The following is a 17142-nucleotide window of genomic DNA, read 5'->3' as shown; positions in this document are numbered from 1 at the left end:
AGAAAAATCCACAGAAACCGAGTAAGGCTTGGAATAAGTGGGGGGATCCCTGAGTCGCATGAAGCTTGACCAAGACTCAAGATTTCCGCGGCGTTTGGTTCTCTCGTTGGTGATCCAAGATCCTTGAGACTCCGCTTGAATTCGATGTCACGGGAGTCCATCTGACCGCCTCTCTCGCTGGGTCAGGCATCACCAACTCAGTTTCTTTTATGTTATTGATATGCTCCATGCGACAGGTTATCTGAGTCTTCTTTGAAGGCATCAGGGTTTGGCCACTTTCAAATGTATTACCATTCTTTCTTACTCCGTTTAGACTTTCTCCCATAGCTCGCATAGAGCGCCGAGACTTGGCACATCATGTACTGTGCATGTACTCTGTACGGGAGGCAGTCCTGTATCCAGATAGACTCAAGTTGAGGCGGTGATCTTCAGAGCTCCAACACTGCCTCTGTGCTTCGCCTTTCTTGTCATGAATGCCTAATCCTATTCTAATTTTGGCCCTACGAACTATAATCACATTCTACAATATCATGGAGGAGAGACCCATAATCTTGCCCAACGAGGAATGAAGAATTCTCCAAGTCGTCTATCCCTGCGGTGATCAATGTGGAGAAGTGGATGAGGAGGTCGAAAGAGCAGAGTTCTAACCCTCAGTCAGTCACCCTAGTGACTTGTTTAGAGTGATTCTATTGCTCTTTGCTTATGACTAGTCCATTCGGAGCAGAGATCACCTTCCTATTTATAATGTGGTGATTAAAATTGTCATCCACGCTGGATAGCCAAGAGCTGCCTATGTCATGCCCAGAGCCGGTAGTCTGTAATAGTTTTCCAGCACACCTCCCCAAAATTCGATTCTGGGTGTGCTGTTCTGCTGTACTACTGATTTCTCTCGGCAGAGGGAGGGAGAGTCGAAGAGAGCATCATCCATTCTGGTGGCTGCGACTCTTGGCCATCACAGTAGCATTATCCAGGAGTCAATAGCGTCATGGTTGGATGGGTGATCGGGCCAAACCCGTGGATTCTGTGGATGGTTGCACTTTCATCGTACTGTAAGTAAGTAACACTTCATCGCAACGCAAGGGGCCTTCGACTCCGAGAAATTCCTTGAGGATTCTATTGCAGCTTCCATTCCTCGGTCGTGACCTTTTTATCCCTTCCCCGTACTTTTAATTTTAATTATGTTAGGTTTGACAAGTTCGAAGGTACGGTATTTACATGTAGTATCTCTGTAAAGCTCCCGAAGGACTGCAACTTACCACATTAGCAGGGGTAAAAAAAAAAAAAAAAAAAAAAAAAAAAAGGGAAAAAGAAAAAAGAAAAAAGGAGCCAAGATTACGGATCAGGAACGAATGAACTGTGCTGTCAAGTAAGGAACGGGCTCGGCGAGAACGTAGGTAATGATTCATTGAAGGTTTCGTTTCAACATCAACTATTCAAGTCTTGGAAGTGAAGATATCACCAATAGTACGCCATAGTGATTAAGGAGAGAGAGAGTCAAATCAACTAGACCCAAATTGTGTTTTAACTCGAAGATGAAGGCGCGCAAAGCGCGAGAGTTTGCAGGGTTGATTTTGATTCTAATTTAGTGCTGGGGAGCCGGTTTCGTCCTAGTGACCGGTTGAATCCAAGAAAGTAGTTTGGCCGAGTGTAGCCTCAGGCTGTCAAGTTTCGACTGAGTTCAGGTTGGTTACCATTACCCTTCCCGTCTTGGTTCAGACACGGAGCTACGGTTGGTACGTTACCAGTAACTAGTTAGGTAAGAGTCAGAATAGCGGTCGAGGTTGAGTGGCACTTTGGAGAGTTGTCTTCGCCTGTTAGTCATAATAGCCATAATCATATGCGTATTCGAGTCATCCTGGTCTTCTTCATCATTATCTCCTTCGTCACTGAAACCAAGTGCCAGTGGCTGTCTTTGTCGTTGTCCTGGGGCTGCGATGGTCGGGTAACTTACGGTTACATTACTTGTCTCTCGTCCAGCAAGAGGGCCGACCAAGCGATAGGGCAACATCTGGGACGGCGTTACGGAGTACGAGTGCTGCTGCAGCTCGTGCCGCCCTGGGATCCGTCCTCGTGGGGGTGAAGTGAAATGTACTTACAGTAGTACAGCATGGATCGGGGTCCATCAATAGTTTGTCGAGATTTAGTAGCATCCCTTTTTGGGTCAGATCGAAATAGGATCAAGCAATTAGTCTTCTAGAAGAATAGGATCTATAGCTTTTCTGATAATACTCTCCGACGGATTTGTGTGTGGTGTGTTTAGTTTAGTAGCATAAACTCGGTCTGTACTTTTCAAGATGAAGTTTTTGTTGGGCAAATTACCGGCGCGGGTTAGTCAGCTCGGCAGCTGCCTTTCCCTTTCAGGTAATTCCAGGGTACCTTTCCAAAATGCCTCATAGTCATCTCTCTCACTCGGCATGAGTCCGGTCCCGATGGGTGAAACCGGCTCGTAACAATCAATCTTCTTTCAGTCCTTTGAATCTTAGGGCTAACCTACACAGTTTCAGACAATTAGACGAGATGATCTCGCTTCCAGTGGATATGGAGATTCCCTTTGAGAAAGCCTATCTTGAGAAAGGATTTCTTGCCAAATTATCCTCAACGAGGTGGTTCGAAGCAGTACACCGTCAGCTTACACAAATGACAAGAATACTGTAATTTTCAGCCAGCGTCACGTAGCCGCAGGAACAGAAGCATGCATCAGTTTGGCGAGTAAAGCGACAGGGTGGGTCCGTCTTGGCGGGGTTGGTTGGACCAAGCGTCTGCAGAAGGAAAGAAGGCCAAGAGAAGATCTCTTTTCCCTTTTTAATTTTTTTTTTGCCTTGACTAATTGTAGTTGTTCAAGTGTCGTTGACAGTGTGGCGACCACTCCTGACCAGTGATTACCCTGACCGATCAAGGCTTCCCACCCCCCCAAAAAGCCAAACCCAGTGCCGCTCTCCCGCGCCCCGTCATAGGATTTTTTTTATTTTGATTTTAATTATGATTTTTTCCCATTAAACCCTCCCACCCCTCTAAATTACGCCGTACTTACTGTACCGGCTGCTAACCATTGAATCATTAATTTTTCCTCTATTTTCCTTTCTGATTATTTAATTTTTCTTATTTTAATTTCTATTTTTTTTTTTATTAAAATACAGTTTTTGCCCTCCCCTCCCTTCCAAATATCACTTTTTTTATTCTCCGACTTCCTCTTAACATTCCTTCTTCCTCCATCTCGAACTCAAAGCCTTGCCAACACATTGTTTTTTTCTGGAGTTTTTCTTGAACGCGTCTTCTTCTGGCGCTCTTTGAGCTGCCATCTATTGAAGAAGGCGTAGATCGCAGATCTTGGCCGCATACCAGACGCCATTGTCTCCTTTCCCTGCTGCGCCATACCTCAACACCATGCCTTGTATATCATGACCGTCTTCGTCCTTTTTGGGACCCCATTCTCTTCTGCCCTCTGGCTCGATCGGTTACACGATTGATCGATACTGAGAGAGTATCTTCTTATTCATTATATTTGATTGATGAAATTATCGGATTATATTCTTTCCAAGCAATTGAATCCTCCAATCCTCGCCGTCGCCACGATCCTTTCCACCGTTCACCATACTACTACCTACCGAACTGTCTCTCTATCCTCACTTACCTTGTTTCTCTCACATACTCTTTTGTCGTCAGTATTAATTTAATCGTAAAGTGATGGCCAACTTCCGTGGTGGTGACCGACCTTTCTCGTCGATACAACACATCTTGAAGATGCTACTCTCACCTCATCAGTCCAACAAGTCTGCCCCGCAAGAAAGCACAATGACTGAGGACATCGATGAACCTCCCGATCACCGGTTTCTGAATACCGCCCCAATGAACGTTGACGACGGTGTGGTTTACGTCAAGTCCACCACCGCCATGAGTGATAAGAAAGAATCCCTCCTCACCCGTGCCCTCCGGCACAGCCCGTCCGAAGAGCTTCCCTCGCCCCGTGACAGGTCCTTCTACCGCTCGTACCCTCATAGCAACGTTAGCGGTGTGTCGACTGCTGAATTGACTAGCGACGAAGGCCTGAGCAGTCCATCTCTGTCCAGCACCCCCAGTCCACCTCTGCCAGCTCAGCTATCCAGCAAAGCTCCGTCAATGGGCAGCAGCAAGAAGTTGACTGTCCAGACTAGCGAGTCGACTGTTGAGGCCAACCTGGGACGCAAGAGATGCATCAGCTTTGCATGCGGTCGTAAAACGGAGGAGTCGAAGGCCCAACCACCTACACCGCAACGACCGACCGCGCAGAAGAATGATACCAATCCTACCTCCACAGAGCCTGCGAAGCGGAGGACAGTCCTCACTTTCGTCTGCCCAGCCCGTGACCCGGAGACGAAACGAGAACGGTCTCCGTGCCGTGGTATCAGTGTACGATCACGTCCTCGTGGATCACCTGCCCCCATCGCTCGTAAGGCGTCCCCTGAGAAAGCTATGGTTCCAGTCGCCCAGAATCAGGAGAAGCCAGCCACCGAGAAGAGGGGTGTACCTACGAGCGGACTGGGCAAGTTTGAAGAATCCGAGGCGACTCGCTTCCATGAGTTTGCTAGCTCCGAGGAGGAAGATGATGAATGGGTCACTAAGTCTGGTGACTACACGGACAAGATCACCATGAGTGATTGTATGAAGAAAGAAATCGCGATTAGGAAACTTGGCGAAGAAGCAGAGGAGGAGGCTCTTGAGGACGAAGAAGAGGACGATGATGAGGAGGATGATGACGAGGATGACGATGACGACGAGTCAACTCTCTCATCAGATGATGGTAACGAGTCAGATAATGAGGCAGGCTTTGCTGATTCAGATGAGAGCGATGATGGCTCCGAGTATGAATTCTGGGCACCTGCCTCGACCACTGCCGCTACCAGTCCTCTGACACTCGAGGTTCCTCCTACTGTCCTCCCTCGCAGGGACTCGAACACGTCCTTTGACTCTGGTCATGATGATCTGAGCCGGAGATGGCCACCTGCGCTCTCGGGCAAAGGCATCAACCGTGCTAAACCTATGAAGATGCGTCCTAGGACTCCCAACTTGCCTGACAGTACAGACTTCGTCTGTGGCACGTTTGACGAAGATCGACCTCTAGAAGCTGCCTACAAGTCTTGCATCGAGCAGCGTCGACTCTCCAAACAGATCATCATCCCCCAAGACATCGACCCTAGTTTCCCGACATCGGATCTTGATGAGGAGGACGATGATGAGGACGACGATCTGGCGGAGTCCATGGTCGACGAACCGGCTCGAGGAAGATCTGGGGCTGACCAGATGCGCAAGCAGTCTCCTCGCTTGTCTCCCAAGCGGATGGTCTCTCCACCACCTCCTCGTCGCCATGGCCGCTCCTCCCCCAGACGTCTACGCTCCCCACCACCACCGATGAAGTTGAAGTCCCCGGTTAGAGTCGAACGGACTGCCAGCGATGAGGCCACCCACCTTCAGGCCCCTGGCATGAACATCAGCGAGTTGGTCCAACGCCCGCACGTTGCTCGTACCAAGTCGCTGCCTCGGACACCTAACCCCTTCTTCGCTAAACAGGATGGCTCTTATCGCTGGACGGGTATTGTTCCCCTCCGAGAGTCACCTGAGCGTGAATTATCCCGCACTCGTGAAGTGCATACTCGAGGCCCCATCGATATTGTCGAGGGTCTCGAGAAAAAGCGCCAGAAGCGCAAAGAAAAGTACTGGCGTCAACACTGCCGCAAAGCTGCCAAGGAGCAGATGGAACGGCGACCCATTCCCGGAAAGGGTGCTGAACGGATGAAGGACCTGGGCCTCGCAGTTGCTGAGAGGTGCCGAGCCTATGGCGTCGGAGAAGACGCACAGCTCGTCCTATCTGTTTAGACCCTTCCTTTCTTCATCAGAAGGGATACATGCCTTTCTTGTAAATATTGATTATTTTTAACGATCACCCACTCGTTGACTGTTGTTTCCTACCTGGCTGATGACTTTCTGCTTCGGAGGACATTTGTTTGCATTTACAGGGCGATCGCTTTTGCTTCTTCGTTTCTTGTGATACATATTTGTTACCCGCACTCCCTTTATTACTATTTTTATGACATCCCTTCTGTTGGGCGGCCTCTGTTTTTGGTCGGGACTCTGGTTTGGTCTGTTTTTGTTTTATTTTTGTTGCATGGAGGCGGTTCATGAAGTGTATACCCCCTTTTGGTTGTTGCGCGCGACGTTGTAGATACAGGTTCCAACCGACTGATCAGTGTGCTGATCCCACAGAATATCCGAAATTCAAACAAATGAAAAAATATACATACAAAACAAGAGACTTACTTGCATCCCTGTAGTTGACTTGTGTAGGAATGGAAGAGACGAGAAAGAAAGGCCAGGGTTCAGGTACTACTAACTGGAGATACATACGTGGTCCCGGCTGATCTCCCGGCGCTCTGGTTGGCTTAGCCGAGCGCTAAGCGTCAGGCAAGCGAAAGCCAACGTCAACCACCGCAACCGTGTCTTATCTTCTTCAAACCTCACCGCCAGCGCTCCAGCCTTCGCAAACCTCGCACTCCATATCACCGATCTTCAGTACCAACCCGTTCGGACTGGATCGATCTCACCATGTGGATCATTAACTGGTGTACGTGCTGCTCCCCCGTTCTCTGTCTGCCCGGTCGGCCGCTTGTTTTTGAACAAAGTCGATCTGCATACCCAAATACAAAACTCCATTATACCTGCCCCCTTCGGAAAGGATCTCTTTCTGGTCCCGTCCATTACCTGGCCGTCTTCTTCCTTAAGGCACCGTCTATGAAGGAAATACAGTCGCTGATGGTCCCTCCGCACAGTCTACGATGTCCTGGCCTCCCTCGGCCTGCTCAACAAGCACGCCAAGCTCCTCTTCCTCGGCCTCGACAATGCCGGAAAGACGACCCTTCTGCACATGTTGAAGGTGTGTACCTGCCCATGCACGTCCTTTCCCGCTGTCGCCCTCGTACACCTAGGCGCAGTGTGACAGGGCCGTTCAATTGCGGCCCACGAAACGAAAGATGGGAAATCATATGCTAACGCGAGGGAAATTCTAGAACGACCGGGTTGCCGTTCTTCAGCCCACCGCTCATCCGAGTATGTATCCTTGATTTGAAAACGATGTGGACGTGGCACTGGTCAATTTACTGGGGGGATAGGATCGGGTGGCGAATTGGCACAAAGGCTAACTGGGCACCAACAACAGCGTCGGAGGAGCTCGCTATCGGAAACAACCGCTTCACTACCTTTGACTTGGGTGGTCACCAGCAGGGTAAGTGGATAAGACACAGTTTACCTTACCTGTCTATCCCTCTTCATATCTACGCTCTATGCCGAATCACCTCGTCATATACACCTTCCATCGAGAACAACTTCTGACAACGTACTCCGACTGCAGCCCGACGTCTCTGGAAGGACTATTTCCCCGAAGTGAGCGGTATCGTTTTCCTCGTTGACGCCAAGGACCACGAGCGTTTCCCCGAGTCCAAGGCCGAGCTCGACGCTCTCCTCGCCATGGAGGAGCTCGCCAAGGTCCCCTTCCTCATTCTCGGCAACAAGATCGACCACCCCGACGCCGTCAGCGAGGACGAACTGAGACACCAGCTGGGACTCTACCAGACCACAGGAAAGGGCAAGGTGCCACTTGAGGGCATCCGACCGATCGAGGTCTTCATGTGCAGTGTTGTGATGAGACAGGGTGAGTCCTGCCAAGCCCTCTCAGCCCCGTTCCCAATCTATCCGCCACATCCCATGGAGACACAACTAATCAATCACAGGTTACGGCGAGGGTATCAGGTGGCTGTCCCAATACGTTTAAGCTTGAAAAACAAAAACTCGCAGGTAAGCTTGAGCGGAAACATTACAAAGGGGGGAGGGAGTTCACGAGTAGATGGACTGGACGGAGTACTTCTTTCTATATTTGATATCTCGCACATCGTCTCTCCTGGCTTCGGTGGCATGTAATTGATTATGGTCAATCGTCAATCGATTTTAGCTTGTTCGAATTAGCTATTTACTAGGTCTAATTTTCTTTTCCTTTGGTCTTTCCAATCGTTTTGCTTCCTATCATCGTACGAACGTATCGTTATACAATGAGCTTTTGATACCACAACTTATCAGATTCTCAAGCCTTGAAGACCAGGTAGCAGTTCAAAGACTTGAGTAGATAGCTAAGATAAACAACCCTTACTTTTCGAGTACTAAAGTATACCACCAGTAAGAGGCATACATGTAGTACTGAACAAAGCATTTCGAATACGAAATCTTTAGCAAAGTGAGAAAAAATGAAAGAGATCAACAAGTGCGATAATTATGCCTCTAAAATACAGTAATACATTGAATGGAACGGACTGATCTGAAGATCCTCCACCACCTCTGCACAGACGAGCCAGGAAGAGGAAGGGAGACGGGTAACAAAGACTGTTATCGCACCAGTTTCGATATTCTGTTGCCGCTAGATGAAAACATTAATCAATCGATAACATGAGCTCATCATAAACATGATATGGAAGACATGATATGCTGATATGATGGCATGCGGTGTTCATTATCGCCAAGTCATCCAATCCATTCGAGTTCACGCACGGGGCCGCTTCACAAGAACCTCGAGAGATCCATTACGGGTCCATTGGGCGAAGGGTTATGGAGGGTAGAAGGGCAGAGTAGGCAAGGACGGCTATTGAAGGATGGGATGGGTCTTGAAGTCCAAAGACATGGACGTGTCGTTGCTTATTTGGTTGGCATTACACTCACAGGAAGATTTTCAAAAAAGCGCAAACGGAGAACACCAGATGCAGCCCGTCGCTTCCCCTCCCTCTGTAAATAATTCGGACAAGACAAGAGTTAAAAGAAAAGAAAAGGAGGAAGTGAAGATAAACAAGGAAATGGAAAGTAAAGAAAAAGAAGAAAAGAGTAAAACACCGACCCCGACGGGAGCACAAGTACCTTCCATATAAAGAGATAGGGAAAATAACATATTCAGCGCAAAGGAAAAGAAATCACTCGGAGTCGCTGGAGGTGGTATGCGGGGGAGGAAATGACGCTCTGCATATCGTAAGGCTCTTTCGGGTGACCTGTTGTATCTGCTGCTTCCGACCGTCTAATGCACTGGCCATCGATGATGCGGGGATCTGGATCCGGTCTCGTGTGGTGATGAGTGGGTGGGTATGTTGTGTTTATCTCCGTCCGAACCTGCTGCACATGGAAAAGCTCGTATGTCTTACTTCTTCTTTTGCTTTCGCGGAGGAGTGACGGGCCTGTTTGAGCTCATGCCCCCGTAAACGTACTTTTGTTTCTTTTCTGCTGGTTTCAAGATCTGCGATTGACGGGTTAGCTGCCTGCACCGTCACAGTGAGCGGGGCAACGCGAGTTGCAACATACCTGGAAGGAACAGAGTAGACTCTCGTCGACACTCATCATGGCACCAGCGTTGTCAAACTCTCCACAATAGTTGGGGGCACTGAAAAGCGTGACGAGTTGACGCTTGGAGAAGAACTCATAGCCGTCCTCGACTACTTGGTGTGCACGGCAAATCAAATCCATATCGTGCTTCTGGAGGAAACGGGAGACGACATCGGGACCAAACGTGAATGAGACACCTCGGTCGTTTTCACTCCAGCCCGTAATGTCCTTGTCCGGATCGGACCACAGAAGGTCGCACAGGAGACCGCAGTCAGGAATCTGTTCTCGTTAGCAGGCCAAGCCTTGAGCTTCAGGAGCCAGGCGAGAAGGATTCGGATAAATCGGGACAACCCATCGTGATACCTGGTTGAACTGCAAGAGGGCACAGAAAGATCTCCAACAGAGAACCAGGACGGGCGGGGGTGGGGTAACCGGGGGGCACTTACATCAGTGGGACGCATCACACGACGAATCTGCTCCATAGAGTTCAGATCGGGACTCAGACCACCGTGCATGGTGAAGATCTTCTCGTCAATGATGGCCGCAATGGGGAGGCAGTTGAAGCAATCGGTGAAAGTCTTCCAGAGCTTGATGTTATACCTCCGCTTACATTCATCGTAGAAGCCGTAGATACGGTTAATGGACGCGCATTCGTGGTTTCCACGAAGAACGAAGAAGTTTTCAGGGTACTTGATCTTGTATGCCAGGAGTAGACAAATGGTCTCGAGGGACTGCTTGCCACGGTCCACGTAGTCTCCGAGGAACAGGTAGTTGGCCTCGGGCGGGAATCCACCGTATTCGAAAAGACGCAGAAGGTCGTAGTATTGGCCGTGGATATCACCGCAAATCTGATCGCGCCAGCGTGTTAGCCCTCAGGAACAATGCCATTGTTACCCGAGATTCCGGCTCAGGAGACAGGGCCACGGCGTTACCTTGATTGGCGCTTCCAACTCTAGCAGGATGGGCTGCGAGATGAAAATTTCCCGAGCCTTGGTGCAGAGATAGCGAATTTCCGATTCCAACAGCTGAACCTGCTTGCCAGGACGGCTACCCCTCACCTCCAACAATCTATCAATGATCGAGTCCAAATCCACTTCCTGATCAGCCATGGCGACGGGGCTCTAACGAGAGACGGCGGGAGCGACAGAAAAAACAAAGAGTAGATAATGCACACAAGGCGTAAGCAACGATGGAAAGAAAGAAAGGAGAAGAAAAGGAAAGAAAAGGAAGGATAAAGTAGTTCGCGAGGCGCTTGTTACGATGACGCGGCGTCTATACTGTGATAACTAAACTATTAGCATCCCTCTCCGGTCATGACGGATAGAAAATTTCGATGGGTCTGGTCAGGGCCCGGCGAAAAACGCGTGAACAATGCGCTCGGAAGATTTCTGGCTCGTCGTGGTTGAGGCAGCGATGAAAGAGGGGTGGAGCGCTTACCAAACGGATCTAAAGGGAACAACAAGATAGGGAAACGAAAACAGGCCAAACGGCCTCGTACAATCGGGGAATCTGGCGAGGAGCCAGACAAGGTGTGAAAATCAAACACTCCCCTTCAGATCTAGATGACGCGCGGTGAGGACGAGGTGATGCAAATTCCGGGCGATGAGACGAAGCCTCAAAGACGGTGGATGAGCAAAAAGGAAAAAATAAGTTGTTGACCAGGAGCCTTTGGCGGAAAACTCGACGGGACGATTATTTTTCCCTTTTGGGGGGAGAGAGGATGCGATGGAATGGCCGAAAAGCCGTGTAAATCGGAGGGTTGAGATGGAAACGCTTGCCAGGAAAGCGAAAGCGATCTTGTGGTGGCGTGAAGGGGTTGTTGTGGAAGGGATTGTTGAGAGTGAGTGAGAGAACGAGAGCGAGAGCGTCGGCAATCAAGGGATCTTTTTCCTGTTCCGCTCGGACGGCTGAAAATTTTTGATAATTCGGCCTAGATTGGGATCTGTTTGGGCAGCAGAATGAGAATGAGGATTTTTCCTTTTTCTTGTGCTTCTTATCCTTAAGCTGAATTCTTCAGGGAGAAGAGCGAGGCAGCGAGAAGAGGAGGGAGGAGGAGGAGTGGGCAAAGGGTCGAGACGGGGAAGGAGATCAAAGGGCAGGCTCACCAGAGAGGGCAGGTTGACCAGTGAGAGAGAGAAAAGGACGAGAGAAGCAGAAGAAAAGGTTTCCTTCAATCGCTCGCCCGCCCGCCCATCCTCGCCCTCTCATTGGTCCATCGTGGTTGGATTTCCTTCATCCATTCCAATTCATTCATTCAACTTGGTCTTCATCTTGAATTCTTTCAACGGTCTCATTCCAACAATCATGAATATGACTACTAACTGGACTTTCTTTCCTTCATCCCACTAACAGTATCCTGAATAGATCTCTTCCACCCGACATCGACATGGATTACATGCGATCAATTCCCATCTGATCCCCTCTGATCTTCCTCTATCGCCACCCTGCTCCGATCGCGCTCGCATTCGCTCATCAATGGCGCAGACCCTCCCTCGCCAGTAGGAGAAAAGTGACATAGGATCCACGACAGCCCATCGAATCGAATTTTCTCCTGTCAGCAGATGTTGTGCATACACCACTTCCACGCCTTAGTCTCCTAGCATTCTTATCCCAACGACACTTCTTACTCCTACGCGATATCTATGACGCAGTGCATCTTCGTCAACGCTCAACGCGCTATTGCATTTAAACTACTACTGCTGCTGCTAGTATGAACTCACGGAGAGATTGCCTCCCTCTCTTCTCTCGCGCGCACAATGACTCGTCGCACATTTGCTCTTTTCATGTCTCATGCATTAGATCCGAACTTCATCACTGCTCTGCGTAACTCCGAAACTCGAGCAGGCGGGGTAATCTGGAATGATAGGAGAAAAGGAAACAACAGGCAAGAGGTATACATCAAGCAATTTAACACAATGGCATCTCAACATGCGTCGGTCAAGCCCTCTCAGTCAATCATTAGAGAGGATGAAGAATAGAAGAAGAGTTAAAAAAAAAGAGACGAAAAAAAAGGGCCAGGACATCATGAAAAGGCACGATAAAAAAAAAAAAAAATAGAAAACAAACAGCTTTGGAAACGCCAGTGAACACCATAAACCCTTCACCAAATACAATAATACATGCGGTCTAGAGACGGTGAATCTCGGGAAATAATTGCCTCCCATAACATGGACCAGCCTGAAACGGTCGAATGCAAGGTGTACGGTAGATAGGAGAGTTGGGAGAGGGTAAAAATATCGTAGTCGTAAAAAGCAGAAATGTTCAGACATCCGGCCCACTATCTTGAAAGGCCATAGAACGCCACCAAATGCACTTAGTGGCCAACTGCCACTGCCACAAGTAGGAAACGTGACGGGGGTGATGGTAATAGTGAAGAAAAAATTGATGGGCTAAAGGAACCAGGTAAACGAGCCAACTTGAACGACTTTTGTGCTGCTTGGCGGTACGCCAACCAGTAGATACGGATAGGCAACTCAGGGTCGGCCTCCGCTGAGAATGGGCAGGTTGTTTGCCCGGGTAAGTGCCTCCGCTGGGATAATTGCTGAATCCCCGAGGTTCACCCCCGTGCGAGGAATGTTGATGTCCCGTGGTGGCTGATCCCAGCCACGGTCCCCCAGCGCATGGAGCCAGGTGTTGCCGACGTCGTGTTTCAGAGCCTCCAGTTGCCGCCGGTAGAACTGGCCATCCGCGTTCCAGTCCAGCTCCTGGACTACCCGCGGTATGACAAGAGACTCGTTCAGCGGCTGGCTGGGGAGGTCTGGATCACTGTCGACCCTTTCTGGGCTTCGAACTTTCGCAGGTCCGACCTGAGGTCCACCATCAGATCTCCGTTGACGGTCGGAAGACGGTGTCACAAATGGATCAACGGGTAATTGAATATGCTGAATAGGAAGGACAGAAGGCACCATCGCACCTGGGGTTTCTTTACCATCAGTTGAGGCCTTCTCCACAGACGTGTTGACGATCCTCCTTCGATGACCTTTCTTCCGACGAGTAGACCCAACGCCATATTCATTTTGTGGTGTTCGTCGTGCATAACCATCTTCTCCCTCAGCGGGCCCGGCAGCTGCGGCTCCCGGTACTGCGGTGGTGGCTGGCTTGCTGACGACGGCCGAGTGGTCCGCGGCAGCTGATCGTATGATCGGTGTACCTTCGGGCTCGGCAACCCGATCAACTAGCTGCTTCCTCTCTGTGTACCCTGGGCCGGATCCATCGATAATGATGTCTTCCGAGTATCCCGGAGTACGACGGAAGAGGTTGAAAATTACAATGCGGTAGCCAGAATGCGTTTTCACGAAAGGATTCCCAGACACCCAAATCTCCCGTATTTCAGGGAGACTCGTTAGCCTGGCAATCTCAGTGGGGTCGGTCAGGTCGTTGTCTCGGAGGTCCAGTCTTTCCAGGGATAGTAGCCTTTCAATGCCCGCAAGCGAGCGAAGCCGGTTGCCGCGAAGGTTAAGAGCAGTTATAGCAGGAAGAGGGTTGCGAGACAGTGAGTGGAGAGATTCTATCATGCAGTTGGAGAGATTAAGGGCTCGCAAAGCAACTAGCGTTGCGAGGCTGTCCGGGACCTCGGTGAAGAGATTCGCCGACAGATCAAGAGAGTACAGCGTATTGGCAACCGGAGCAAGTCCGGCGGCCGTGACGGAGGTTAAAGAGTTATCTGGGAGACCCAGATGCCGCAAAAATTGCCATTTGGACGGCGGAAGACCGCCAGCAGCGAGGTTCGAAGAACTTCCATTACGATGACCGGTGTTATCACTCGAGTTTGAACTACCAGATCCGGTACGTCGTATGCGCCGGCTATGGCGGTGGGAAGAGTGTTTGGAGCTTGTCGGGCGCGTGGGCGAAATACTTCCCGTTCGTGCATGGCCTCTAGCACCTTCGGATCCTACTCTAAGCATGGGGACCGCCTGGGGACTGGTGCTGGTACCGAACGCCGTATCAGCCACCGGAGACCCGGGAGCAGAGAGGGAGCCAGGGATGTCGGACTTGTAGACCGGCTGAGGGTATGTATTCCCACTCCACCCCAGGACAGGCGATTGCTGATTCTTGGACGACCGGCGCCGACGCTTGTCAATGTCGTCCAACACTATTCCCGTCAACAGATCCGCGGGGTCCTCGATCTTGGCTCTCTTCACAGTAAGGGTGCGTAGTTGCTCGGATAGTCGGTCCCAGCCGAAAAACGAGCGAAAGTCTATATCAATTATCTCTAGTCCACCCAAGTTTTTAAAGGAGTGGAGAGGGACAGCGGTATCAAAAGGAAACTCTTCGTATCCGCGGATCAGGCGGGCACGACGGTCAGGGGCTAGACGCAAGCACGGAATTTTAGTAAAAGCAGAGTATAGATATTTAAGATCTGCTTCTAGGGCTGCTTTGGCCTTCTCTGACTTGGAGACGGAGTCCTTCGAGCCTAGCCCAAATGACGACCAGAGAGCACTCATACCAGACATGACACTACGGACACTTGATACAGAGTGGATAGAATCCCTGTCGCCCCTGGACCGTTGAGGCTTATTCAGGAACGAAACATAGGACTGCGACACGTCGGTATGAATATTCTCCAGTCTAACATTCATAGGGCCCACGGCTATAGAGAGATCTTCGAATCGGGAGAGGAGATAGAAGAGGTGGTGAGGGGTCAGGGTAAGTTTAGCGGGTTTGATAGTTTGAGAGGTGAATTTCAAGGCACCGAATGACAAGGCTGCTGCCAAAGCCGATGAGGCCGAGCTCGTAGACGAGCTCGACTGAGTGGACGCATTTTTGCTAGGCTGACGTTTCAACTGAAGCGCGTTGGCGAGTGCCTTCTCATGGGTTCGTACAAAACTGGCGAGATTCTACATAACAGTCCCGAGTTAGTGGATAAAGAAGCCAGTCTATTGACGAGCTATGACAAAGAATGAACAAAATTCGTGTCACGCAAGGGATACGAACCTTTATGAAAAGCTGTCCATCTTCATTGTTCAGCTTCTCCATTACGGACAATGCCTCGCCCAACGAGACACGATCACGTCAGGCGGATTTTGAAGAGGAGCGCTCAACAACTACTCGCAGTGTTCAAAACAGAAGTCGACATTTTGCTGACAACCAGAGAAAGTGAGACGCGAGAGGACCTGTTACGTCAGGGGAAGTAAACAGTCAGCAACGATTACTGAAGCACGACTATGTAGTGACCCCAGGGCTATTGGGGATCGCAACCGGACTGAGGGGTGAAAGAAAAAAAAAAAAAAAAAAAAAGCTGAGGCAGAGGTGAGCATACCTGGAAAATCTCCGGGGTTAAAATAATTGATGGAGAGACCTGGAACTAATTCACAAGATCTCCAACCACGACAATGCTTGATGAATAGTTGAGAGGGAGAGAGCTGAGACACGATTTGATTCTCAGTACTCAGCTGGGGAGAGATGTAGTCGCCTGGACAGAGAAGATGAGGCGTGCTGAAAATAGTGACCACCCAAAAGGAGAAAACGGGATGGGATGGGATAGAAAAGACAGGATCCGAGGGCGCTAAATGCGAGAACCACTGCCTAGTGGAATTAGTGGTGGTGGATGATGGGGGGCAACAGTGGATATGGATGTGCACTCGATCAATCAGCTGAGAGGGGCTGAGAGGCGTCAGCAGCGAATGACAGGGTAATTTAGCTTGAGTTAAAATGGGGAACAAGAAAAATGTCAAGCAGGCAACGGAGAAAAAAATGTATAATAAAAATAAAATAGATGTAAAAATTTAACAGAAGCAAGGTAATTTTTTAATACACTCCAAGAAAGTATCCGGATCAATGTCGATGAAGAACCACCCAATCTGTTTTCATTGATATATGAATATATACTTGTGAGAGAAGAGGGGGGCTGAGAGGAAGAAGATGGAAGCGAAGGAAGAGGGAAAATGCTGAGGGAACAGCGGCTGGCGATATACTAATATAATTAATTATCGTATATAAAATGATACCCTCTTATCGGTGTTCTGATCTCCCTTTGGTTGGCGAGCCGCTGTACCCGTGCTCAAGGTCCGTACTTGCATACGTACCGTACGGTACGGCCGCAGCCGGGTACAGTGAATACTACGCTGTATGCGGTATACCTCGTATGCATCCATGGTTAGTTCTTTTCTTTCTTTTTCTTTTAATTGTTTTTAACCTTTACCCCTTTATCTGTTAATCTCACTGGTGGCCACAATGGTTCGTATAAATTAGTCGTTACTCAGCTTGTCGACCGCTCATCTGTCCTTATCAAATCATCAAGACGATTCTTTTCTGGAAGATTGACCAAGGGAATGAGGGTATCTCCGATGGCGGGGTTGCGAACCTTCTCTGGTCTCCCTATCGCAATCCGAAAATTGGGAATGGCTCTTGGCCCCTTTGGCGAACCATTGGAACGGCAAATATCTATCAGTTTCAGATTGAAAGGAGTGTCATGTCATCAATCAACATAACATCCAACCCAGAAAGTGACATTCTTCGGCTCTGTAAGGTGGAGTAACTTTCCGAGTCCCTCGAGAGCGGGTATCCCGATCGGCCAACGCTTTCCAGTACGTACATTGAATACCATGATGCGAGAATAGATTAAAAACAATTTATTGATCAGAGGTTAACACGAAGACGACCAAAAGGCTATCGATGAATCAAGCTAACGGGTAATTCGTAATTCGCAGTATGATTCGTATATGTAGTTTCCCATGACGGCAGATGAGCTGATCATTAACAATTAATTCCTCTTGTTTGTAACCAATTCAAAAAAGGCTTCAACCTTCCATTTGCAAGTCG

At 49.4% G+C, this 17142-nt stretch overlaps 4 protein-coding genes across 4 annotated transcripts; 2 read left to right on the top strand and 2 right to left on the bottom strand.

The window, feature by feature from the left end:
* The first annotated feature begins 2820 nt into the window (after window positions 1–2820).
* On the top strand, window positions 2821–6407 carry F9C07_2277927 (uncharacterized protein). Its single transcript, XM_041284880.2, has one exon. The coding sequence runs from the start codon at window positions 3685–3687 to the stop codon at window positions 5848–5850; it is 2166 nt and encodes a 721-aa protein (XP_041143250.2). The 5' UTR covers window positions 2821–3684; the 3' UTR covers window positions 5851–6407.
* F9C07_2277926 (small COPII coat GTPase sar1) lies at window positions 6408–8035 on the top strand. Its single transcript, XM_041290058.2, has 6 exons — window positions 6408–6595; window positions 6801–6904; window positions 7038–7077; window positions 7187–7252; window positions 7379–7678; window positions 7758–8035. Exons 1-6 carry the CDS (start codon window positions 6577–6579, stop codon window positions 7796–7798), a joined length of 570 nt encoding a protein of 189 aa, XP_041143249.1. The 5' UTR covers window positions 6408–6576; the 3' UTR covers window positions 7799–8035.
* Window positions 8036–11508, bottom strand: F9C07_2130885 (Metallo-dependent phosphatase-like protein). The gene is made up of 5 exons (XM_041290051.2): window positions 10819–11508; window positions 10314–10658; window positions 9828–10229; window positions 9361–9660; window positions 8036–9295 (listed from the first exon to the last, which is right to left on the bottom strand). Exons 2-5 carry the CDS (start codon window positions 10488–10490, stop codon window positions 9200–9202), a joined length of 975 nt encoding a protein of 324 aa, XP_041143248.1. The 5' UTR covers window positions 10491–10658; window positions 10819–11508; the 3' UTR covers window positions 8036–9199.
* Window positions 11509–16273, bottom strand: F9C07_2130884 (leucine rich repeat domain protein). Its single transcript, XM_041290050.2, has 3 exons — window positions 15641–16273; window positions 15316–15494; window positions 11509–15218 (listed from the first exon to the last, which is right to left on the bottom strand). The coding sequence occupies exons 2-3, from the start codon at window positions 15355–15357 to the stop codon at window positions 12855–12857; spliced, it is 2406 nt and encodes an 801-aa protein (XP_041143247.1). The 5' UTR covers window positions 15358–15494; window positions 15641–16273; the 3' UTR covers window positions 11509–12854.
* Window positions 16274–17142: the final 869 nt, after the last annotated feature.

Source organism: Aspergillus flavus, chromosome 2 (assembly GCF_009017415.1).
Source record: "Aspergillus flavus chromosome 2, complete sequence".
Taxonomy (NCBI): domain Eukaryota; kingdom Fungi; phylum Ascomycota; class Eurotiomycetes; order Eurotiales; family Aspergillaceae; genus Aspergillus; species Aspergillus flavus.
This window is presented reverse-complemented; position numbering and strand designations above follow the sequence as displayed.